Consider the following 24,207-nt stretch of genomic DNA (forward strand, 5'->3'; position numbering starts at 1 on the left):
TAGAGGATATATTGGGTAGTCACATAAGCACATAGCAGAGTACCCTAATCAGTCAGGGATGGTCAGGGAAGACCTCAGAGGCACAGCAGATTAATCTTCCTAACTTACCAGCCCTAAATTACCCTCTACTGCTCAAAATGTCAATGGACTTCATGGAGCTGGAGACAAAAGACAAAATTCTTAGATTGTTAGAAAGACGATGCCCGAGTCCTTCCAAAATCTAGCCCCAATTTACTTTCCAAGTTAATCTCCCACAAAATTCCTATCCCAACCTAATAGTTCAAATATGATCAGTTTATTTGGGTAAAAGAATGTGCTATAGGTGTTATCCTCAAAAAAGAAAAAGGTTAACCCAGTTATTCCAACCTGAGGAATAAAGAACTAATCAAATAAGCACAAAGGTTAAGTATAAGGGTTTTAATTACAGAAATAAACACTCTAAGTGTCCCCAACAACAATAATATAACTAAAATATAATTACAGTAGCTACCATCCATTAGGTGCTTTCTATATGACTCTGCTGAGTGTTTAACATGAATTATCCATTATTTCATTTATTCCTCACCCCTACTTTACAAAGCAGTGAAGGATTATCTTCATTTTTGAACAACGGAAAACTGGCTCAGAAAACTAACATCTTTCTCAGTATTCTACACACAGTAAGTGACAAAGTGTAAACTAAGACCTGGAGCAACTGAATAAATAAATAAATAAATAATTTTTTAAAAGGTAAGTTTTAAAAATTACATAGTTTATAGAACTTCCTCAACCTGATAAAGGTCATCCATGAAAAACCCAATTAGTATCATACTTAATGTTGAAAGTCTGAATACTTTCCCCCTAAAATCAGGAATAAGACAAAGATATCTGGTCTCACCACGTCAAATTCAACATTGTACTGAAGGTCCTAGAATTAGGCAAAAAAAAAAGAAAACCAAAAAGAAAGAAAAAGATAAAAAGAAATAAAAAGCATACAGATTGGAGAGGAAAAGTAAAACTGTCTCTATTTGCAGGTAACATAATTTTGCAAAAGAAAATCCTAAGGAATTCACACCAAAAAAACTATCAGATCTAAAAAAGAAAAACCAAAAACAAGTTCATCATGGTTATAGGATATAAGATCAATATATAAAAATACCTATATTTCTATTCACTTACAATTAAAAATACGAAAATGGAATTAAGGCAACAATTCCATTTAAAATAGCATTGCGACTTCTCTGGTGGCACAGTGGTTAAGAATCCACCTGCAAATGCAGGGGACACGGGCTCGATCCCTAGCCCGGGGAGATCCCACATTCTGCAGAGCAACTAAGCCCGCAAGCCACAACTACTGAGCCTGCGCTCTAGAGCTTGCGTGCCACGACTACTGAGCCCATGTGCCACAATTACTGAAGCCCGCACGCCTAGAGCCTATGTTCCGCAACAAGAGAAGCCACTGCAGTGAGAAGCCTGCACACCGCAAGGAAGAGCGGCCCCCGCTCGCCACAACTAGAGAAAGCTCACGTGTAGCAACGAAGGCCCAATGCAGCCAATAAATAAATAAATAAATAATTTTTCAACTTATTAAAATGGTTACATACTTTACAGTTTACAAAGCGCTTTCACATTGACACATTTGATATTGTAATAACTGAGTAAGATGGACAACAAAGACATTATTTTTTAAGATGAGGAAACAGACTTCACAAAAGTTAAATGGTTGGCCCAATGAAGCAGAGACTGTGAGCTGCCAACCCTAAAACTTGTTCTTCTTTTCTTCCATGTTAATAAAACCTTTTATTTTTACCTGGGCACAGGACCACTTGTAACAAAGACTATATATCTCTGTATCCTCTGCAGCTACGTGTAGCTAGGACAAATAAGAAAAAGTTCAGAGTAAGTAATTCTTCAAATTCAACTTCTGCATCACAGAACTTTGCCTATTCTCTCTTATTTCCTGTGTTGTAAGTATGAATTCTTTCTGCTTTTTCTACTCTTCATTGTACCATCTTTCTAAATGTCTAAAATTCATCACCCAGATGAAACAAGATGCCCTTTGACCTCCGTTGGTAAGTTTCAAAATGATCTATTTATTTTACAAAAGAGAAAATAAATGAAAGTTGGGTAACTATCAGAGGGGAGACATCTGAACCTTCTGAGTACATGATTTTTAGAAGTCATTTTAACAGAACAAACCCAGGTAGTAACATATGGACATTTATAATATTTAATTAATCATTCTAAAAAATTTTTTTCCAATTGATAAAATATGTCCACAAACAAAAACAGGTTTTTAGACCCCACAAATTTTTCCTTTTCAAAGAAAACTTCCCGTCATCTCTATGTTAATTCCGATTAGTAAGCATAAGACTTTTCTAGTCAGCTGCTCTTCTTTTGGGAAGTACATGTGCCTAACAGTTAATCCACCTGGGCTTTGGAGCTACAGTGCAAATCCCAACTTTTCATTTACTAACTGTGTGACATTACACAAGTTACCTATCCTTTCTGCTCCTAAGTTTTCTCATCTTATAATGTAGATAATAATAATACCTACTTCATAAAGTTGCTGTGAGGATTCAATGAGATAAAACAGGAACCAAAGAACTTAGAATAATGGCAGTGCGTCTGGAAACACAGAGCTTGTAGGGGTCAGAGGCAGGATTCAAACCCAGGAAATGTAGCTCCAAGAGCTTATGCCCTTATCCACCATAATATACTACCTTTTCAACTTTATATACAAATTCTAAATATGTTATCTCACCTGATACTCGAAGGTCTGTGATGTGAACAAGGATAATCATCTCCATTTAAAGAAGAAAACAGAGACGTTATATATCAAGCCAGGGCAGGACTAGAACTGTACTCAGATTATCTGAGATCTACTCCAAAAACCATACGGCCATCTGTGACTCTCCAAATTCCAGTACTTTAAGCTAACATAGAAGTACTGATAGATCAGTATTTCCTATTTTAGTAGTAGTAGTAGTAGTAGTAGTAGTAGAAGAAGAAGCCGTGCTGCAGCTTGCAGGATCTTAGTTCCCTAACTAGGGATTGAACCCAGGCCATGGCAGTGAGTGCCGAGTCCTAACCACTGGACAGCCAGGGAATTCCCCTTATTTTTAAACACACAGCAGCAGTACAGGAGGACTAACAAAGAAAGGACAAAGCAGAAGCTGGAATTCCATGTCTAAACAATTCATCTCTTGGAAATTCCTGCTCAGAAAGATTTTTCCCTTCACCAATTAGGCATACCCTAGGCAAAGTAAAAACAAAGTTCCTACTAAAAAAAGCAGAAGGGAGAGAAGGTCAAGTCTGATTTCATTTGGATCATAAGGAGATCCACACAGTTCAAAGACTAAACAATTTCTAGGAAGAACAAACAGGAAAGTTCTTTCTAATTAATTGAAATGGCTTCTACTCAATCTGGACCAACCCAGCTCTTCACTGCATTGCTTTTATCCTATCACTCTCCTAAAAAAAATTTCAAAGGCTCCATATCATCTATAAGCACAGTTCTCATGCTGGGAACACATTCAAGGGGTTCCTAGCAGAAGTGTGCCAGGGGACTAAAGCTACAGTATTAACTTGGCACATTTCAGAATAGCAAACACACTCAAAGCTTATTTGAGGGGATGAGAGTATGGGAGGTTGGGGGAGAGGTAATCAAGTTATGCAACCAGTAAATAACTTAAAATATTTTTGTACTGAAACAAATATATTATGTAAAAGGCAAACACTATATGAATTTTAAGATAAAACACAAGATTACCAAGAAATTCCTGTTCTTAACACTGGTTTCAAGTAATTCCCTTTTCTATCCCACAGCAAATTTAGTTCCCTCTGCTGTTAGAAGTTGGAAAAACAGAGACCTAAAGAATAAAGTGTAAACAATTTAGTAAGGTATTCGAAATGTTTTACTAACTGGCTCCAACCTTCCTTTCTAGCCGCATTTTCCACTTTTTCCTTCTCCCTCCAAACATGCTACCTACTAGATATACTAAACTGAGTATTCCCTAAAGAAACCTACTATTTACCATCACTTCCTAACCACTTTAACAGGCACTTTCACACCTCTGAACCTTTTTTTAGATTAGTCCTTCTATGTGGCAAAATCTCACACATCCTTCAACATTCAGTTCTGTGACTATCTTTCCTAATTTCCAGGGCAGAATTAATTTGACCCTCAGCACCTGGGTAATTAATCTGCACCATTAACTATTAGCTATTATGTACTGAATGACAGCTGTGTGGTACCAGGCACCAATCCAGCAACTTTATATACACTTGCAATCTCCCAGACAACGTTGTTTTGAACAAAGTAGGTAAACTAAGGCTCAGAAAGATTAATTTACTATGAAAGATAACAGAGCCAGCAGATGGCAGAGCAAGAATAAAAATTACAAGAGTTATCATTCATGAAACACTATGTCTCAGGTCCTGGGTCAGAGCTCTTTAGATACATGAGCTCTTTCAATTTCTAGATTCTATGAATCAAGCACCATTACAATATGCATTTTAATGAGGAAACTGAGGTTTAGGTTAAATATCTTCCCCATATACACATGGCTAGCATGTTGATAAACTCGAACTCCAACTCAAAAATGAGGCCAAAGCTTATATTTTTAAGCTCTTAAGCCACTATACTATAATAATATCATAATCATAATTATTGGGCTCATTATTTGTTAACATAGGCTATGTGCTATATGCAATAAACTGCTAAGTACATTACATATATAATTTCATTTACTTCTCATTAAAATTCTGTAAGTTCTATCAGTATCCCCATTTTATGAAGATGAAGACACTGAGGCTTTAAGGGGTTTATTAATTTGCCCAAGATGATACAGCTAATAAGTGCCAGAGCCAGGATTAGACCCCAGGCAATCTGATTCTAGAGTTAAGTCTGTGCTTTTACCACTACATAGGCTGCCCTCTATACCTGACTCCAAAGCTAGTTTTCTTTTATAATTCTATGTTACACCATAGTTACTTATGACTGTATCTGTCTCCCCCACTAGACCATGATGCTGTTCAAGTTCAAGGAACATATTAACCCTTCCTGTATATCCTTAGCAGCCAAAACACTCCCTGATAGTTACCTGTTAAAAGAAAAAAAGAATGAGTTCAAATTAGAATAGTGGTAAAGATACTTGCCCAGAGTTACAGTATTTGTAAGAAGTGGGGCAAAGATGCAAACCTAGGTCTACTGATTATGAAGTCCATATCTTTTCCACTATACTGTACCATACCTCAGGACAATTATTAGTTTGTCACTGACATAAATGCCAAAAAACAACTTGGAGACCTGTTGGTTGTTGCAGTGACTCACACATGAGGTGATAATGCTATAGATTAGGATAGAAGCAAAGAAAATGGAAAAAAAATCAGAAGTGAAAAATAATTCGAAGGAAGAATTGACAAAATACAGTAAGTGACCGAATAGGAAATAGATGCTGATTTTTTCTGAATCCCCAGTACTTAGCACAATGCCCGGCACTGTACTAGATACACGAGTATTCTCTGAAGGACTGACCAGCATTCATACAGCATACTTTTGACATACATTAGCTCATTTAGCCCTCACAACAGTTCTGTGGAGCTGGTATAATAGACACCATTTTGTATATGAGGATACTGGAGATCAGAAAGAACAGTGTACCCAAGTTCATCTAGTTAAAAATGTGGCAGAATTGGGCCTTGAACCAAAGTATTTAATTACAAATACCATGTCCTTTCTCCTATCCCATATAGGCCGCTCAGATGAAGGAGGGAAAAGGCTAGAGGAAGGAGAAGTCGAGATTTAAAAAAAAAAAACTCCATGATTTAAAGTAGTAGTTAACCAGGAGTAAATATGTGTGTGTGTGTGTCTAAAGAGCACAGTTAATCACACAGGATAAAATGCTAACATTTGGGGAATTTGGGTGAATGTCTACATGAGAATTCTTCGTGTTAGTTTTGCAACTTTTTATAAGTCTGAAATTGTCAAAATAAAAAGTTAGAAAATAAAAAATGAAATAGTAATTAATACTCCGATGAGGTCACTGACAAGACTGATAAGAAGACAAGACAAGGAATTATTTCTTCAGGGGAATTTGTTAAGACTGTGGAGAGTCTGTCTGCTTAGGCAAGTACAGAAAAGGAACTAATAATGCTTCTGTGAGAGAATTCAGCTGAACATACAGATTAAAATATCATCCCCTACTGGTGACAGTGGAGTCATAAGAATAGATAAATTCTCAGGGGAAGTGATCAGAAGCGATAACTAAGCCCTGTAATTAACTATCACATGTAACAGCAGGCAGAATGACATGGTCCCTGAACAATGGCTGAAAAAATATCCTATGGGAAACAGCAAAATCACCACCAGCCTGAAAGAACACCACAGCCCTTTATTTAATTTTTTTGGTTAACACAGTGTTTTCTAGAACAGGATATAATCCTGACATTGTGAATCATTCAAATCAAGTGTACCCAGATTAGTCCTCTCAAATGATGCTGGTCAAAGTATAAATTGGCACAATTTTTCTTGATAGAAAAGACTTAATTACAATCTTAAAAACACCCAGTCTCTGGGCTTCCCTGGTGGCGCAGTGGTTGAGAGTCGCCTGCCGATGCAGGGGACACGGGTTTGTGCCCCGGTCTGGGAAGATCCCACATGCTGCGGAGCGGCTGGGCCTGTGAGCCATGGCTGCTGAGCCTGCGCGTCCGGAGCCTGTGCTCTGCAACAGGAGAGGCCACAACAGTGAGAGGCACGTGTACCACAAAAAAAAAACAAAAAACAAAAAACACCCAGTCTCTGGATCTAGTACTTCATCTAAGAATTTACCCAAAAAAACCCAAAAAAACAAGCAAAGGGAAATAATCAGAGATATTAACAAAGGTATTTACACAAAGGGATTAATCAGTTTTTCTGACCCCCCTAAAATAAACCCACATATAGAAATGTCTAAAACAGGGGGGAAATGGCAAGCAAATTATGGTATTATCAACTCTATAGATAATTACATAGCAATATGTATGTTTCTGAATAACTTTTAAAGACAGTAAAATGCTAAGAATAAAGTTAGTCTAAGCAAAATAAAAACTGTACGTGCAGCAGGATTTCACTTAAACATCTATACAGGCATAGGAAATGATATTGCCTGAAAAGTTATTTCAGAAGATTATAAAGCTACCTCTAAACTAAACAATATGTTATGATAAATCTATAGAAAAGCGCAAGGGAAAGATTTAAAATAAAAAAGGATGGTTGACAGGACTTCCCTGGCAGTCCAGTAGTTAAAGAGTCTGAGCTTCCAATGCAGGGGGCGTAGGTTTGGCAAGGCCCCACCCCCCCCAAAAAAAACAGACAGTGAATACCTTGGATACCTTGGGGGTGGGTGGAAGTGGCATAGAAGAATGGGGCACACAAGGGAAAAAATGGCAGTGGTTATCTTCTATTTCTTAAGTTCGATGCTGGTCTTTAGATATTTGTTTACTATGTTCCATGGCTTACCTAAATGTTTCATATAGTTTTCAAAATTAATAGATTATTAAAAATGAAAAAAGACAAAAGTAAAAATTTGTGGAAATGTAAATAAAGCTATATTCATGTTTCTGCTTTTCAAATATTACAAGATAACCAAAAATCAGTGTCAACTGAATCAATGATAGCCATACTTTTCAATAATATATGTATTCAACTAGTAAAAATAGACATTTTTTATTAGACTCAATAAAACTATCTTAATTTTGAACGAAAACATGTGCTTGTGTATTTATATACACACACTTTTATTCTTCCTAAATTGGCCATAATGTAACTTCTTACCACTGCTCCTATACCCTTTCCCAGTCTTACATTCTCCAGAGGTTTCACCATCTAATAATGGTGGACTGGGTTGGAAAAGGAGTCTTGGCAGGGTTTTCAGGGGAAAGGCAAGGGACCAGCTATGATGTATAAAGGGAAGTAGATAGGAAATAAAAAGGGAATTTTAAGAAGCACATCTGTGAATTCTATTCTATTTTACAATGTTCAAAAATCCACAAATAAAGACTTTGAGTTACTACAAAATGACTTTTGGCTGCAGGATTACATTCCATGGATTATGACACTGCTCTAAACTACGTGGATCACAGCTTAAATAGTTATACATAAGCAATTAAAGAATTTCTCCTGCTATTAAAGCTAGGTATATACACAAATATCTGCTCTTCTGCTCCTGTCTTTAGATGTCACAAAGCAGAACCTTGAAGGAACAACAAAACAAAACAAAAGAAAAAAACAAAGAACATTGAAGAAAAGAACTAAGCTGAAAGGAGGTTAGGAGAGGTCTTGAAATGACACCACCTAGGAGAGACAGAGAAGACTTTCAAATGTTGAAGAAAAGAAAAAAAGAAAGTAATAATGAGAACCTTCATCATTAAACATCTGTCTAGCACTTCAATTTACAAAGCCTTTTCAAAACAATCATTATGACTCTATGAAGTAAGGAGAAAAGAGATTATTTTTGTTGAGGAAGCTGAGGTTCAGAGAAGGAATGTTACCAGTGGTAGTTATGCCTCCCCTTCTTTATATATGCTGTCCCCTCTCCTTAGAGTGCCCTTCCCTACCTGTCCATCTATCAAATTCCTACTCACACTACAAGAGCCAGTATATATGTCCACTCCTCCATGAAGTTGTCCCTCATATCCCAAAACACAGATTTAATCACACTACATTTTGTATATAGTTCTATTACAATCAGCCACTGTATAACTTATTTGTTTAGATGGCAGTCTCCCCCTCAAGACTATGAATTCAAGGAAAGTTAGTAGTTTTCAAATGCTTTTTGTCTATGGCCCACTTAAGTGGGGCAAAAAACCTCACAGCCTACCCATCCCTCTTGGTTCCCAAGTTCCAGTGGAGAACCATATTAACAAAGAAGTATCACTACAAGGGACTTTTATAGACATCTGCTTTAACAATAAAATGGATGTTTCCGGACTTCCCTGGTGGCGCAGTGGTTGAGAGTCCGCCTGCGGATGCAGGGGGCGCAGGTTCGTGCCCCGGTCTGGGAGGATCCCGCGTGCCGCGGGGCGTCTGGGCCCATGAGCCACGGCCGCTGAGCCTGCGCGTCCGGGGCCTGTGCTCCGCAGCAGGAGAGGTCACAGCAGTGAAAGGCCCGCGTACCGCAAAAATAAATAAATAAATAAATAAAATAAAAAATAAAATGGATGTTTCCTATTTGAATAACAATACATTGTCAGTCTAAATTTGGAAATTTTTATGTCAAAAGTTCTATTAATTCAAATTTATATCACCACACACTAGATTAATAATAAAGTTAAATCAATGATAATTCACAATTAAGGTACAAAACTAGTAACAGGGCTTCCCTGGTGGCGCAGTGGTTGAGAGTCCGCCTGCTGATGCAGGGGACGCGGGTTCGTGCCCCAGTCCGGGAGGATCCCACGTGCCGCGGAGCGGCTGGGCCCGTGAGCCATGGCCGCTGAGCCTGCACGTCCGGAGCCTGTGCTCCGCAACGGGAGAGGCCACAGCAGTGAGAGGTCTGCGTACCGCAAAAAAAAAAAACTAGTAACAATAAAAAAAACTACTATCAACTCAAGACAACATTGCTGAGGCACTGATTACAAAGCTCTCTTCCAAGAAATTACTGGAATTCCAACAAGCTACGTTTGTATGGTACATATTTGGTAGGAGCTTTGCAACACTTCCAAGTATCAGACAGACTTCTTCATAAGCAGTCTCTGAGGAATCACACATTGATACTCATTAGCTCTTCCTAACCTTCTTCTCATGGCTTTCTTTTAATCTTCCTAAATTTAAAATTTTCTTTCTTATACTCTCCTTCCTTGAAGTATTTAGTCATCTATGCAATACTCAGCTAGAGACATACTCAGTCACTTCCCTGTGACTTAGTTATATAATTTGCTGGTTGCTTTGTTTTATATATTTAAAAGCTTCATTCTGTGACTATATTGCCAGGATCATGACAAAGAAGCATTTCAGCATTCTAAGCAGTAGGCTACTTATTTCTAGCAAGTGGGGAGGTGGGGGACACTGAGAATTGACTACATATTGCAATTGTAGTCTACTGTTGGAGGAGACTGGGGCTTCCACTGTTGCTGGTATGATAAAAAATGAAATAGATCAGGCATCTTTTATATTTGGGAACTAAAGTCCTCAAAAATGCATCCAATAAATTAATAGTTGAATGAATTAGTAAGTTACTAGATGGTAACTTATCTAAAAATTCATTTTATTTCTCCTCATTAAACTACTTCAGGAAATATCTGACACAAAAAGTATTAAGATTTGGGGCTTCCCTGGTGGTGCGGTGGTTGGGAGTCCGCCTGCCGATGCAGGGGACGCGGGTTCGTGCCCTGGTCCGGGAGGATCCCACATGCCGCGGGGTGGCTGGGCCCGTGAGCTGTGGCCGCTGGGCCTGCGCATCCGGAGCCTGTGCTCCGCAACGGGAGAGGCCGCAGCGGTGGAAGGCCCGCGTACCACAAAAAAAAAAAAAAAAATGTTAAGATTGCCTTAATTTCTCAAGACAGACCTTGTGGACTTCAAAATTGATGAATAATAAGGTCTCTCTTTTGCTTAATTAAAAGGAAAAATACACTTTACAGATGATGCCAGTAACAGTAGCTTACAGTGAATAAAGCAAATTCACATCCTTTATTTCATTTGATAACTTTATGAAGTAAAAAAGGAACTTTATGAAGCAAAAGGAAGTAAAAAGCAATATATTACAAATTTCATTTTACAGTTAAGGAAGCTGAGGCACAAAAATGACGTGAACGCTTCCAGAGGCATTGTGCTTAGCAGCAAGAATACTGGACCAAGATTTGAATTCAGTGCTGTTATACTGCAAATAACCTAGCTCTTCTGATCCTCAGTCCTGTCCTTTGTAGAATGGGGATAATATTAGTCCTTATCTCATGATGCTACTGTCAGGATGAAGGGCAAAGATGTGTTTAAAGCCCCCAGCACAATGCCTAACAGAGTAATAACTCAGTAAATGTTCCCATCTCACTTAATAGTCATGATCTTGCACAAGTTATATAAATTCAAGTTTCAGACACACAGGGCAGAAGGTTCATGATTGTAAATTCTCAAGAGAGAATTTTCCCATCCAGAGACCATGTCAAGATAAATAAGTTCCTTTGTTTCCCTACACCATCAAGCAGATATTTTTTAGTCTACATTTTCACCAACAGTGTGGGCATTTTGTTAGGTGTTAGGGTCCTGGGTTTATGTAGTTGTCTCAGTTCCGACTCATATGACAGGCTAAAAAATCTCATCTCCTACCTGAAAGTCTCCTAGGACTGACAGATCCTCCAATAGAAGGTAATGGCTCTGACAGTGCTCCTTTTTTTTGTAACCCTGGATGATTTTTTCCTAAAGATTGGACCAGAAACCAGGTGACTACAAAGATTACAAACTTGACAATTTCAGTATTAGAAATAAATTTTTTTACTGACATCTCTCTGAAGGACTATGTAACACTGCAGTGAAAAGCATGGGTTTGGGAGTCAGACTGCCTGGATTAAAATGCCAGCTCTACCACTTACAAAACAATATAACTTTAGGCATAAATACTTAATCTCCCCATACCTCAGTTTCCTGATCTGTAAAATACAGACAATAACAGTACATTACAGGATTGTTGTCAGAATTAAATAAATTTTAGGTGAAAGACACTTAGAACAGTGACTGGCATATATTAAATGCTCAATAAATGTGAGCTACTACTATACAATATAAACTCCATAGACCAAACACTATGTTTTGTTCACTGCTTTATTCCCAGAGCCAACAATAATGCCTGCTACATAGTAGGCACTAAATGTTTGTTGAATGAATAAATGAACAGTCAAGCACAAATTTATTATTAGGTGTATTTAAAATACTTATTTGCTCCTAGAGAAAGAGACTATATGTCTAGAGAGAAATATTAAGTCCCAAGTCTAGCCTTGAAATTAAACAATGGGATTGAAAAGCAGACAAATGTCATTTGAGTTCATTTTGATATAAGAAACTTCAGATACTTTGAACAATATCTTTGAACAATCTTTGATTCCTCATTTTAGTAGTATTCCATGGGAAATCTCTTTTTAGTTTATGGGTTTTTTTTCCCCTTGTATTTTTTACTGATTCAACCAAGTTAGACTTCCAGGAATAAACACCTAATGTAACCTTAGATTTGATTTAATCCCTTTACCTTCTCTTTCCCCAAATACAATCATTTTACAAATGAGGGAGAAGGTCAAGAAGGTAGTACCAAAGGCACAGATATATTGTGCTCAAGGGTACAGATCTTTTGAATTATTTGGCATGGACTGAGGGGAATTATTTTTCTTTTTAAAAAAACCCACCAACTAGGGAATTCCTTGGCGGTCCAGTGGTTAGGATTCTGCGTTTCCACTGCAGGGGGCATGGGTTGGATCCCTGGTCAGGGAAACAAGATTCCACATGCCATGTGGCGCAGCCAGAAAAAACAACCACCACCAAAAAAAAAACACCAACTACTCTTTAGAGATCCCTAGACACCAAATAAAAATGCAGGTAAGGCAAGCTTCTTGCATGTGTCACTTCAAGGCTTGGGCAGTGTGGCAAATGGCGGTGTGTTATAGGGCAAGGAGCTAGATTTCTATCTAAAAAAGATCAAGGCCTGCAAAGGTAAATAAATCCCCTTCCCATCCATCTTAGCTCATGTAATAAAGCTATTCTAAGAAACAAAACAAAAATTCAGGTCAGTAATCACTGAGCAGATGAGCAGATCATAGGAATCAACAACTCATAGATATACTTCAGCATTATTTTCCTCTAAACTACTAGCATTAGTTTTGAAATATAATATGGTAAACAGAGAAGCTCGGTTAATAATGGAAAGAGCACTGGGCTTGCAGTCAGTCCTGGCTCTGCTACTTAGTAGCTGTGTGTCCTTAGGCAAATAAATTAACTTCTCAGTTTGCTTATCTGTAAAACCAATGCTAAACCTCCATCTCGACTACCTCACAAAATGGCAGTGAGGAATAAATGGGATGTGTATGAACGTGTCTTTAAAATACTAAAGTACCATGGAAATATTAACATAATTGAATGAAGGGTTTCTGGTGTGAAAAATTGGGTAATACATTAATGGAGTTTACACAAAATTAAAACCTATAAAAGCAGCTTGGGACTTCCTTGGTGGTGCAGTAGTTATGCATCCGCCTGCCAATGCAGGGGGCACGGGTTCGAGTCCTGGGCCGGGAAGATCCCACATGCCCCCGAGCAACTAAGCCCGTGCGCCACAACTACTGAGCCTACACTCTAGAGCCCGCGAGCCACAACTACTGAGCCCGTATGCCACAACTACTGAAGCCCGTGCACCTAGAGCCTGTGCTCCACAGCAAGAGAAGCCACTGCAATGAAAAGCCCGAGCACCGCAACGAAGAGTAGCCCCCGCTCACCACAACTAGAGAAAGCTGGCGCGCAGCAACAAAGACCCAAAGCAACGAACACCCAATGTAGCCAAAAATAAATCAAATAAATTTATAAAGAAGAAAGAAAAAAAAAAGCGGCATGCCCTGACTCCATAGTACTATAGGTAATAGAATATATCTACTTTACTAAAATATTTACCTTTAACATGCTAGAATCTTACATTTTTTTAAGAGGTGGAAGGGATCACAGAGAGGATTTAATACAACCTTTTCACTTTAGAGATTTAAAAATGGAGGCACAGAGAGATAAAACGATTTGCCATAGGTTAAGAGGCCTATGAAAAGAATATAACTGATATTACGTAACTAAGAACATTGAAACTTTTTTTAAATGCCCTTAGAAAAGGAGAATATGACATTGAACAGGCATTAAGATGCTTTTGAGAGCTAAGAAAAGTGTTTATACGAGGGAGAACTGGAGATGGGAAAAAAGAAAAAAGATCTTTATACAGAGCTAACAAAATGTTTAAATAATTAACCACCCCTCTACATTTACCAGTCACTGATTCTTTACTATCTGTATTTAAATATTCTGTTCTCCAGAAGGATACCTCCACAAATTACAGACAAATAATTTGTAAATTTTTATACAAAGGGATATTGCTTTGCAATTCATCTTGAAATCACTTGGCTTCTTCCCCAACTCTTTCTGATGAACTCTTCTGTACAGAAATGCTTATCCTAGGTCAAAAGTATCACTTAACACTAGTAAGAGAAACTATCTGATCCAAAGTTTCTTACCCATCAAAACTCTTTTTCCCCTCTGGGGACCTGTACAGAGTGTCACCTTTTTTTCCCCTTTTTCATGACTCACATCTCAGTTAACATCACCTTATGCACTTCTCTACAAAATACACACATTCGTTCATTGAACAAATATTTATTTACTTACTGTGTGTCTCATGCATTATGCCAAGTGCTTAAGACATGAAGCTGAAAAAATACAACTCTGTTCTTACCCTCAGGGCACTCATAATCTGGAGAGAAAGGCAGCCTCCTTAACAAAAATACTGGGACCACCCACCGGGTAACTGCTGTAACCAAAGCACACACAATGTACAGGGGAGGCAAACAGGAAAGGAGGAACCCAAGGCTGCCTGAGGGTAAATGAAGGCTTCACAAGGAGGTAGGGTTTAAGGGGACACCTGAAGGTTAAATAATCAAGAAGGGCACAGCATCTAGGTTAAAGTAACAGTGTAAGCAAAACTAGAGGCACGATAAACAAGCATGTGTGCTCAGTATTACTGAGCAGGAAATGAAATGACTTTTTCTCATAAAATGATTAGCTCATTAAAGAATTAGATCTTAAGGGCTTCCCTGGTGGCGCAGTGGTTGAGAGTTCGCCTGCCGATGCAGGGGACGCGGGTTCGTGCCCCGGTCCGGGAAGATCCCACATGCCACAGAGCGGCTGGGCCCGTGAGCCGTGGCCGCTGAGCTTGCACATCCAGAGCCTGTGCTCCGCAGCGGGAGAGGCCACCGCGGTGAGAGGCCCGAGTACCACAAAAAAAAAAAAAAAAATTATATCTTAAGAATCCTAGTATACTACGCAAAACTATTTGCTGAGCCCCCACTATGTGCTAGATGCTGCCAAGTACAGAGGATACAGATCTTTGTAGACCCATTGCTGGCCATATGTACAGCTGCCACCTGAGTTGTGCAGTACAATCTGTGTGGCTGCAGCAGGGCTATAAGACCACTATAAACTAGTGGGGCCTAAACTGTAGGTTCCTTAAGCATAGTGAAGAGTCCACAAATTTACATGCATACCAAGTATGCTCTGTCCACAATAATATCTTGAAATGTACACTTTCAGTGCACAGTAGATACTGTTAGAATTAAGAGTGCAGTATCACTTTAAAATAATACTTAATTTCTACCAGCCTTTTGGTTTTCTCCCCCAGCTGATGTATTCTAAAAGCATATTCCTGTCACGTGTCTCAAGCTTTTCAATGTTAAAAAGGTATCTAAATGCTAAACACAGAATGCCACCAACATCTGATACTCTCCAAATGCTTTGTAGAAAGACGATTTGGCAATATGGATCAAGAACCATAAAATTATATATACCCTTTGACATATTCAATAAATATGAATTACTTTTATAATGGAAACAACAGTACAAATATTTTAAATGCCTGAATTCAGTTTAGATTCCTACAGTCTCATAGAGTACAGGGAAGGTATTTGAAATAGCACAGACTTAGGGGTTGGACAAACCTGTGCTTGAATCCTGTTCTGTCACTTATTAGGTATATGACTATAGGAAAGTTACCTGATTTCTCAAAGTCTCAGTTTTCTTAACTGTGCAATGAGAAAGCATCATCAACCTCATGGAACTGTAAAGATTAAATAGTATATCATCTGATACACTGTGTGCTCACTAAATGTTTGAGATCATGCTCTCTAAATAAATGTCCCAGCATTCAAGAATTTTGTTTTGGGCTTCCCTGGTGGCACAGTGGTTAAGATCTGCCTGCCAACGCAGGGGACGCGGGTTCGATCCCTAGACCGGGAAAATCCCACACACCGTGGAGCAACTAAGCCCATGCGCTCTGGAGCCCGCATGCCACAACTACTGAAGCCTGTGCACCTAGAGCCTGTGCTTCGCAACAAGAGAAGTCGCCACAATGAGAAGCCTGCACACCGCAACGAAGAGTAGCCCCCGCTCGCCACAACTAGAGACAGCCTGTGCACAGCAACGAAGACCTAACACAGCCAAAAATAAAAAAACAAAAACAAAGTTCTGTAAAAAGAAAAAGAATTTTGTTTTAACATTATTTTCCCATTTTAATTATTAGCATTAAAAATGTCTTTTATTCTATTGCAGATAATGACTATTTCTGCTACTTATTGGTTATATGTTTTTAAGGGTTAGCTTTAGAACCTATGCAAAAAGTAGTGTTCTAGCCAGCATTTCCTAATTCATGGATGATTCAATCATTAAATTCAACATTGATACCTATTTCATTTTGTATATTTAAAAATATTTTTTAATTGAAGTATAGTTGATTTACAATGTTGTACCAATCTCTGCTGTACAGCAAAGTAACTCAGTTATACACATGTAAACACCAATTTGTATATTTTTGACCATCTAATAAAATAATTATTTAAATTTTTCTCCTGTAAAAACAGAATAGTTGAGAGTATCCAAAAATTTATCCACTGAACATGTGTGAATTAGTGGAAATGAGAAAACTGGCTCATCATATTATAGTCACTCAGTTGTTATAACTTCATCTGAACACAGAACAACACAGTAATTTTAAATTATTTTTATTCTTAGAATGAACTGTTGGTTAAAGACAGGAAACACAAGCTGCACTGATGATGAAATAAGAGTAAATGAGTGCATTTATCTTATCAGGATTCTTAAATGGTACATCAAGGTATCTCCGTATTTTTTTTAAGTATTAAAAAAAGAAATGTGATGACAGTTATATCCAATTTGGATTTTCAATATTAGAAATAAACTATCCGTACCTCCAATGTTTTATTTGTGGAGACAAGCTTGCAAGCAACAGCCTAGAACCATTCTTTTTGTTTTGTCACTTAGAAACAAAACAGAAAAATTATAAAAACTTACTGATTTTTATTGATCCACCTCCTAGAGTAATGAAAATAAACACAAAAGTAAACAAATGGGACCTAATTAAACTTAAAAGCTTTTGCACAGCAAAGGAAACCATAAACAAAACAAAAAGACAACCCACAGAATGGGAGAAAATATTTGCAAATGAAGCAACTGACAAGGGATTCATCTCCAAAATATACAAACAGCTCATGCAGCTCAATATCAAAAAAACAAAGAACCCAATCAAAAAATGGGCAGAAGATCTAAATAGATATTTCTCCAAACAAGACATACAGACAACCAAAAAGCACATGAAAAGATGCTCAACATGTCTAATTATTAAAGAAATGCAAATCAAAACTACAATGAGGTATCACCTCACACCAGTCAGAATGACCATCATCAGAAAATCTACAGGGCTTCCCTGGTGGCGCAGTGGTTGAGAATCTGCCTGCTAATGCAGGGGACAAGGGTTCGAGCCCTGGTCTGGGAGGATCCCACATGCCGCGGAGCAACTAGGCCCGTGAGCCACAACTACTGAGCCTGCGCATCTGGAGTCTGTGCTCCGCAACAAGAGAGGCCGCGATAGTGAGAGGCCCGCGCACTGCGATGAAGAGAGGCCCCCGTTTGCCACAACTAGAGAAAGTCCTCGCACAGAAAGGAAGACCCAACACAGCAAAAATAAATTAATTAATAAACTCCTACCCCCAACATCTAAAAAAAAAAAAAAATCTACAAACAATAAATGCTGGAGAGGGTGTGGAGAAAAGGGAACCCTCGTACACTGTTGGTGGGAATGTAAATTGGTGCAGCCACTATGGAGAACAGTATGGAGGTTCCTTAAAAAACTAAAAATAGAGTTGCCATATGATCCAGCAATCCCACTCCTGGGCATATATCCAGAGAAAACCATAATTGAAAAAGATACGTGTACCCCAATGTTCATTGCAGCGCTATTTACAATAGCCAGAACATGGAAGCAACCTAAATGTCCACTGACGAAGGAATGGATAAAGAAGATGTGGTACATACATAAAATGGAATATTACTTAGCCATAAAAAGAATGAAATAATGCCATCTGCAGCAACATGGATGGACCTAGAGATTGTCATACTGAGTGAAGTAAGTCAGACAGAGAAAGACAAATAGCGTATAATATCGCTTATAAGTAGAATCTTATAAAACGGTACAAATGAACTTATTTACGAAAGAGAAATAGAGTCACAGATGTAGAAACCAAACTTATGGTTATCAAGGGGGAAGCAGGGTAGGGGGTTGGGAGATTGGGGTTGACATATACACACTACTATATATAAAATAGATAACTAATAAGGACCTACTGTATAGCACAGGGAACTCTACTCAATACTCTGTAATGACCTATATGGGAAAAGAATTTTTAAAAGAGTGGATATATGTATGTATAACTGATTCACTTTGTTGTACACCAGAAACTAACACAACATTGTAAATCAATTATAGCCCAATAAAAATTAATTTAAAAACATCCACTGATTTTTAAAGTACAAAAAAAGCAAGAATTCCTAATTTTAGGTTAAAAAGTCAGTTCTTATCTATTTTGATGCCATAAGCATAATTAATTTCAATCTACACTGTAATATATATTCATTTAAAAATATGCTTTATCTTATGTTAATGTGTCATTTGTTGAACAGTAATGGCTGAAATTTAAGGTATTTTGTTCAGTATATTATTAAATAACCTATATATATAATTCAAAAATAAATATATTAAATATATATATTAAAATTTCTCCTTTCTCATATCATACAAAAACTATTTTAAAAAATTAAATAATGTTGGGAAGTGCTAATTCTCCCTCTATATGACCTAACACATGACCTGTGGGAGACTTACTGTTTGTAAATTAAGGACTTTGGTATGGTAAATTTACCTTGTTTTCATATTCTGATAAATCCCTAAAGGCAGCATAATATATGAAAACCGAGGCCCAGAGAGCAAAACTGCAAAGCTGTTAGTGATTCTATAACTCCTTAGTAATGCCTCTGTGGAAAATTCACTTAGCCAAAAAGTGGTGTGCCAGATCTTCCTATTTCATTTCCCTATACTCACCTTCCTCCAATTTATATCATCACCACCACCACCACAAGGTTAGGGTGAAAGTTCATGCACTTCCTTTTCACCCAGACTAGTGCAACAGCTCTTGCCACTCCAAATCATATTTCATATTGATCTGGAGTGATCATCCTCAAAATCTCTTATGATAATTCCTTCACATCTTTCAAGGTACCCAAGGTTTTTACAATGAGGCCCAAACTCCTGAGCCTATGATTCAAGGTCCTCCATAATTTGACCCTAGGCTCACCTAGTCTCGCATCCTATCACACCCTTAATGCTAGAATCATACATTTCCCTGCATACATCCTTCAGTTTCAGCTTCTATGCTCAAGCTAGTCCCTTTGCCAAGAATGGCTTTCCTGGGCTTCCCTGGTGGCACAGTGGTTTAGAGTCTGCCTGCCGATGCAGGGGACACAGGTTTGTGCCCCGGTCTGGGAAGATCCCACATGCCGTGGAGTGGCTGGGCCCGTGAGCCATGGCCGCTGGGCCTGCGTGTTTGGAGCCTATGCTCCGCAACAGGAGAGGCCACAACAGTGAGAGGCCCACGTACCACAAAACAAAACAAAAAAAAGAATGGCTTTCCTTTCCTAACTCTTACCCAATAAAACCCAGAAGTTAAAACTCCAATTCAAATGTCCCTTTTCAACAAAGCCTCCCTGACTTTTTCTAACCCTCCCCAAAGTCATCCATCCATTCAACAAATATTTATTAAGCACTTATTATGCAACAGGCACTATGTAGGTGTTAAAGATACAATATGAGGGGCTTCCCTGGTGGCGCAGTGGTTGAGAGTCCGCCTGCTGATGCAGGGGACGCGGGTTCGTGCCCCAGTCCGGGAGGATCCCACGTGCCGCGGAGCGGCTGGGCCCGTGAGCCATGGCCGCTGAGCCTGCACGTCCGGAGCCTGTGCTCCGCAACGGGAGAGGCCACAGCAGTGAGAGGCCCGTGTACCGCAAAAAAAAAAAAAGATACAATATGAGCCAAACAAACACGGTCTCTACCTTCAAAGAGCTAATACTTACCTCATTGGGTTGCTATGAGGATTAAATGAGATAAAATATGTAAAGCACTTAAAACAGGGCCTATACACAGTCACGTTCAATAAATATTAGCTATTAGTGTTGCTGCCTAACCATACTATTTAAAATAGTTGCCATACACAAATAGATATCACTTTATACCTTACCCTGATTCGTTTCTTCTTAGCATTTATAACTATTCTCATTACACATTTGTGTACTGTCTATCTTCCTTACCCCAAGGGACCATGCCTTTTTTTTTTAAAAAACCGCTGTAACCACAATGCCTAGAACATTACCTGGCCCTCAGAAGCTAGTCAAAAGCCACTTCTGGGGGCTTCCCTGGTGGCGCAGTGGTTGAGAATCTGCCTGCTAATGCAGGGGACATGGGTTCGAGCCCTGGTCTGGGAGGATCCCACATGCCGCGGAGCGACTAGGCCCGTGAGCCACAACTACTGAGCCTGCGCGTCTGGAGCCTGTGCTCCGCAACAAGAGAGGCCGCGATAGTGAGAGGCCTGTGCACCGCGATGAAGAGTGGCCCCCGCTCGCCACAACTACAGAAAGCCCTCACACAGAAACGAAGACGCAACACAGCAAAAATAAATTAATTAATTAATAAACTCCTACCCCCAACATTTTAAAAAAAAAAAAAAGCCACTTCTGTATCATTGACTTTTATGGTCTGGGGGTAGAGACAGACATTAACCAAAAAGTCAGAGCAAGAAATACAAAATTACAATTGATGTGTATTCTATGAAAGAGAGTTACATAATGGAGGTGTGTGACTTAGGGTTGTTTGGGAGTTTTTCTGATGAGTAGGCAGGGCAGCTGGGGTTTCCCTGACTTCCTTGAGCTGAGAACTCCAGGATATGCAGGGTTAACAGGCAAGAGAGAGTACTATTACAGGTCATTCACATGTGCTATTTGTTCTATCTGGTTTTCCACAACACAACTCCTGTAATTTAATCCTTTAGGTTTCTTCCTGAAAGTAGGATCCTTTGGGAAGCCATCCCTAGCTATTCAAAACACAACATAACAATGAAAATTTTGAAAAATATAAAATACGAAGCTTTATAATAATGTTTGGTTCTATTTATTGAGTGCCTTACTACACCTGTTACACAAGGAAATTTTTTAAAGTAGCCTCTACGAATAATTCCTAGCTCATAATAAGGTAATACTTTGCCTTCTCTTCACCTCTCCCATACATCTACTTTTACACTGTGTGCATGTGTTTTAACAAGTAAGGAAAAATCCAGTTAGTTGGAGACAAAGTCTAAACCATAACCATGTCTAATGTCTTTCTAGTCTCATTTCCTACTACACATCCTCATTCCTGCATTCTTCATGTCACATAAAGGTAATCCTGCTACCTACAATACATCCTAATTACTTTCTACTCACATTCACAACAAAGCATTCTTCCCCTACCCAAAATTATCTATATAAATTCTGCTCACCTTTCAGGCCCAGCTCAAACGGCACTTTTGGATCCTAAATACCCAAAAAGGAGTTCATAACTCCCTCTGTACTCATACATTCATTCTCAGTGGGATGGCTAACACTTCCAAAAATCTAGCCATTTGGTGTATCTGATGGGACAGCTCTTTATTCTGAAAAGAAGATCATCACATCTTACTAAATTTCCTTTTTGCACCAAAAATAAGATTCTCAAACTCACTCTGTGTAGTCCACTAGTTGCCTCAAATTTCAGTTCAAGATTATATTTGTCAGATAGGAAAATGAGACCATAAAGTGAAATCATTCAAGCACCTACCTGGCCTGGGCACTGGTAATAACAGGAGTTAAGTAAGGCATAGTCACTGCCTAGAAGAACTCACATTTCAGGGGAAGAAACAGGTTAACATACAATGACAGTGTGATGAGCTGTGAATGTGAAGGATTGTTGTGGAGTCAGACACTGGAGAATGACAACCTAAAAATGCAGAGTCAGTGAGTTAGGGAAAGTTCACCGATTAAATAACTTTATAATAAACCACTTTCCAAAAAAGCAGATGGGGAAAAAACAGAAATTAACTAACCTCCTAGGAGAACATAATTACCAGGACTTCGTTTTGACTAGAATGTCTTATTCCTCCCAGAGACCAAAATTTAGATTGCTGTATATAATGGAGCAAAGGGTTCATTAAATGAACTGCAAACCATGTGTAACCCAACTCAATGAAAAACCCACTGAAGCTTCAAACAGGCAAGAGAGAGAAACAGGAAGGAGAGAGAAAATTTGCAAATGTAAGGCTCTCCCAACTAAAAGCAGAGAGGGCAAAACAAATGAAGATAATACAAGGTATTAAAGAGACTGTCACAATCTGACTGCCAAGCTGATTTTCGGTCTCCAGATGCTCTGGTCTCTGCCTCCAAACAAAAACCATTTGTTCTGAGTAATAGTAAAGCTTGTAAATAAATATTTTTAAATTTCCCAAACTGTAACTCGACATTAAAAGATACTCAAAAAAAACATTCATTTTAAAACGTTTTAAGTTATTTCTGTCAAAAGGCTAGATATCTCATAAGGCCATAGTATGCATGCCGGCCCTCACCCCATGCCTCACTCCATCACTCCAAAACACACTATCACTCAGGTTTTGCATTGACATTAGGTAATAAGGCTTGCAGACTCTCGCCAACACCTCCAATCTCCCTCTTCCCTCTACAAAAAAGAAAAGGAAGAAGAAAGAAAGCCTGCGACTCGCTATCTGCCCGCCCTACAGCTCCTGGGAAGCAATCGTCCTCAAATTGTTCCTGCTTAAACCCTTGAATCCCGTAGAAGGAAATGGGGACAGCTGTGAGAGCGGGGAAGAGAGGACATCCGATAAGGGGGAGAGGAAATGTGGATGGTGGAGGACGAAAAGGAGAAAGGATACAGAGAGGAGAGGGCAGTGGAAATAAAATGGTGAAAGGGGGTAAGAAGCGAGAGCAAAGAGCAGGAGCGAAAAAGAGGGAGGAAAAAGAAGGACGGCGTAGACTTCCCAAAAGAGAGAACAAGGCAAAATGGTAGAGGAGAAAAGGAAGGTCGGGTTAAAGGACGAGGAGGAATAGGCAAAGGGGAACGCGAAAGAAGCTGTCACTGGGGGTGATTTAAAAAAAGGGTGTCACCGAGTGGAGAGAGATTAAGGGGGGAGGGCTGTCACCCCAGTAGGTGGCCGGAGACCAAGGGGAAGAAGGAGTCGGTCACCGAGGGGGAGGTAACAAGGTGGGGAGGTAAAGGCAGGAGCAGACGGGGCATCAGAGCTGGGGAGGGCAGGGCCGCGGGGGCCCGGGTGGCTGGCGGCTGCGGCTCAGGCAGGCCTCGCTCCCTCACCATGGCTGCGCCGGCCTGGTCCTCGGGCATGCAACCTCTGTCCTGGGCTCCGCGGCGGGCCGGGCCTGAGCCCGCCCCCAGGCTGAACCTGCGCGGGGGCTCCAGGAGGCTCCGATGAACAGCGGCTCCGGGCTTGGCCCAGGCCTCGGCCTCCCTGCCTCACAAGCTGGAAGGGTAGCAGCCGCAGCCGCAGCCCGACCCGGAGCGCAGACTCCGCCCCCGAGGCCCCGCCCTCGCCGCCAGCAGAAGCTTGGCCCCGCCTCCTCTCTGTCACTGCGCAGACTCGGCGGAGGAGTACCAACAATAACCCCCCCCACCTGCCCCGCCCCCGATTTCTGGCTTCTCCCCCTCCCAGGCCCTTAAAGGAGCCACACTTACTCAAATAACTAGAGCTTATAAATAAGAGCCTTAAATACACGACGTAACAGGAGATTAGAGCTGTCACTCCTTTCGGTCACCTATAGACCCCTGTGCTCTGGTTTATTGTCATTCATTCTTATTGTCATAATTCTTGGTGATTTCAGTTGTTTTAGATGATTCCTCCAATGCCCTAACTTCTCAGGTTCCTCTCCTCTAGGGATCACCCTTGCCTCAGCCTCTCATTTCCTTGTTCATACTTTAGGTCTTCGCATTTCCAGTAACTGTAACTCCTCTATAATCTCAGTTTTAATCACCCAACTCTCCCACCTCAGCCTCCTTCCTTTCTAGCTCACTTCCTCTAATACCCAACTCC

The 24,207-nt window shown here is 39.6% G+C and overlaps 1 protein-coding gene across 1 annotated transcript in view; it reads right to left on the bottom strand.

The window, feature by feature from the left end:
• ZYG11B (zyg-11 family member B, cell cycle regulator) overlaps window positions 1-23,676 on the bottom strand; it is an 80,390-nt gene extending 56,714 nt beyond the window's left edge. The window contains exon 1 of the mRNA XM_030870157.2: window positions 23,475-23,676. Coding sequence (XP_030726017.1) covers window positions 23,475-23,504 — 30 coding nt within the window. The 5' untranslated portion in view covers window positions 23,505-23,676. The remainder of the gene's footprint in view (window positions 1-23,474) is intronic.
• Window positions 23,677-24,207: the final 531 nt, after the last annotated feature.

The sequence above is a fragment of the Globicephala melas genome, chromosome 1, assembly GCF_963455315.2.
Source record: "Globicephala melas chromosome 1, mGloMel1.2, whole genome shotgun sequence".
Taxonomy (NCBI): domain Eukaryota; kingdom Metazoa; phylum Chordata; class Mammalia; order Artiodactyla; family Delphinidae; genus Globicephala; species Globicephala melas.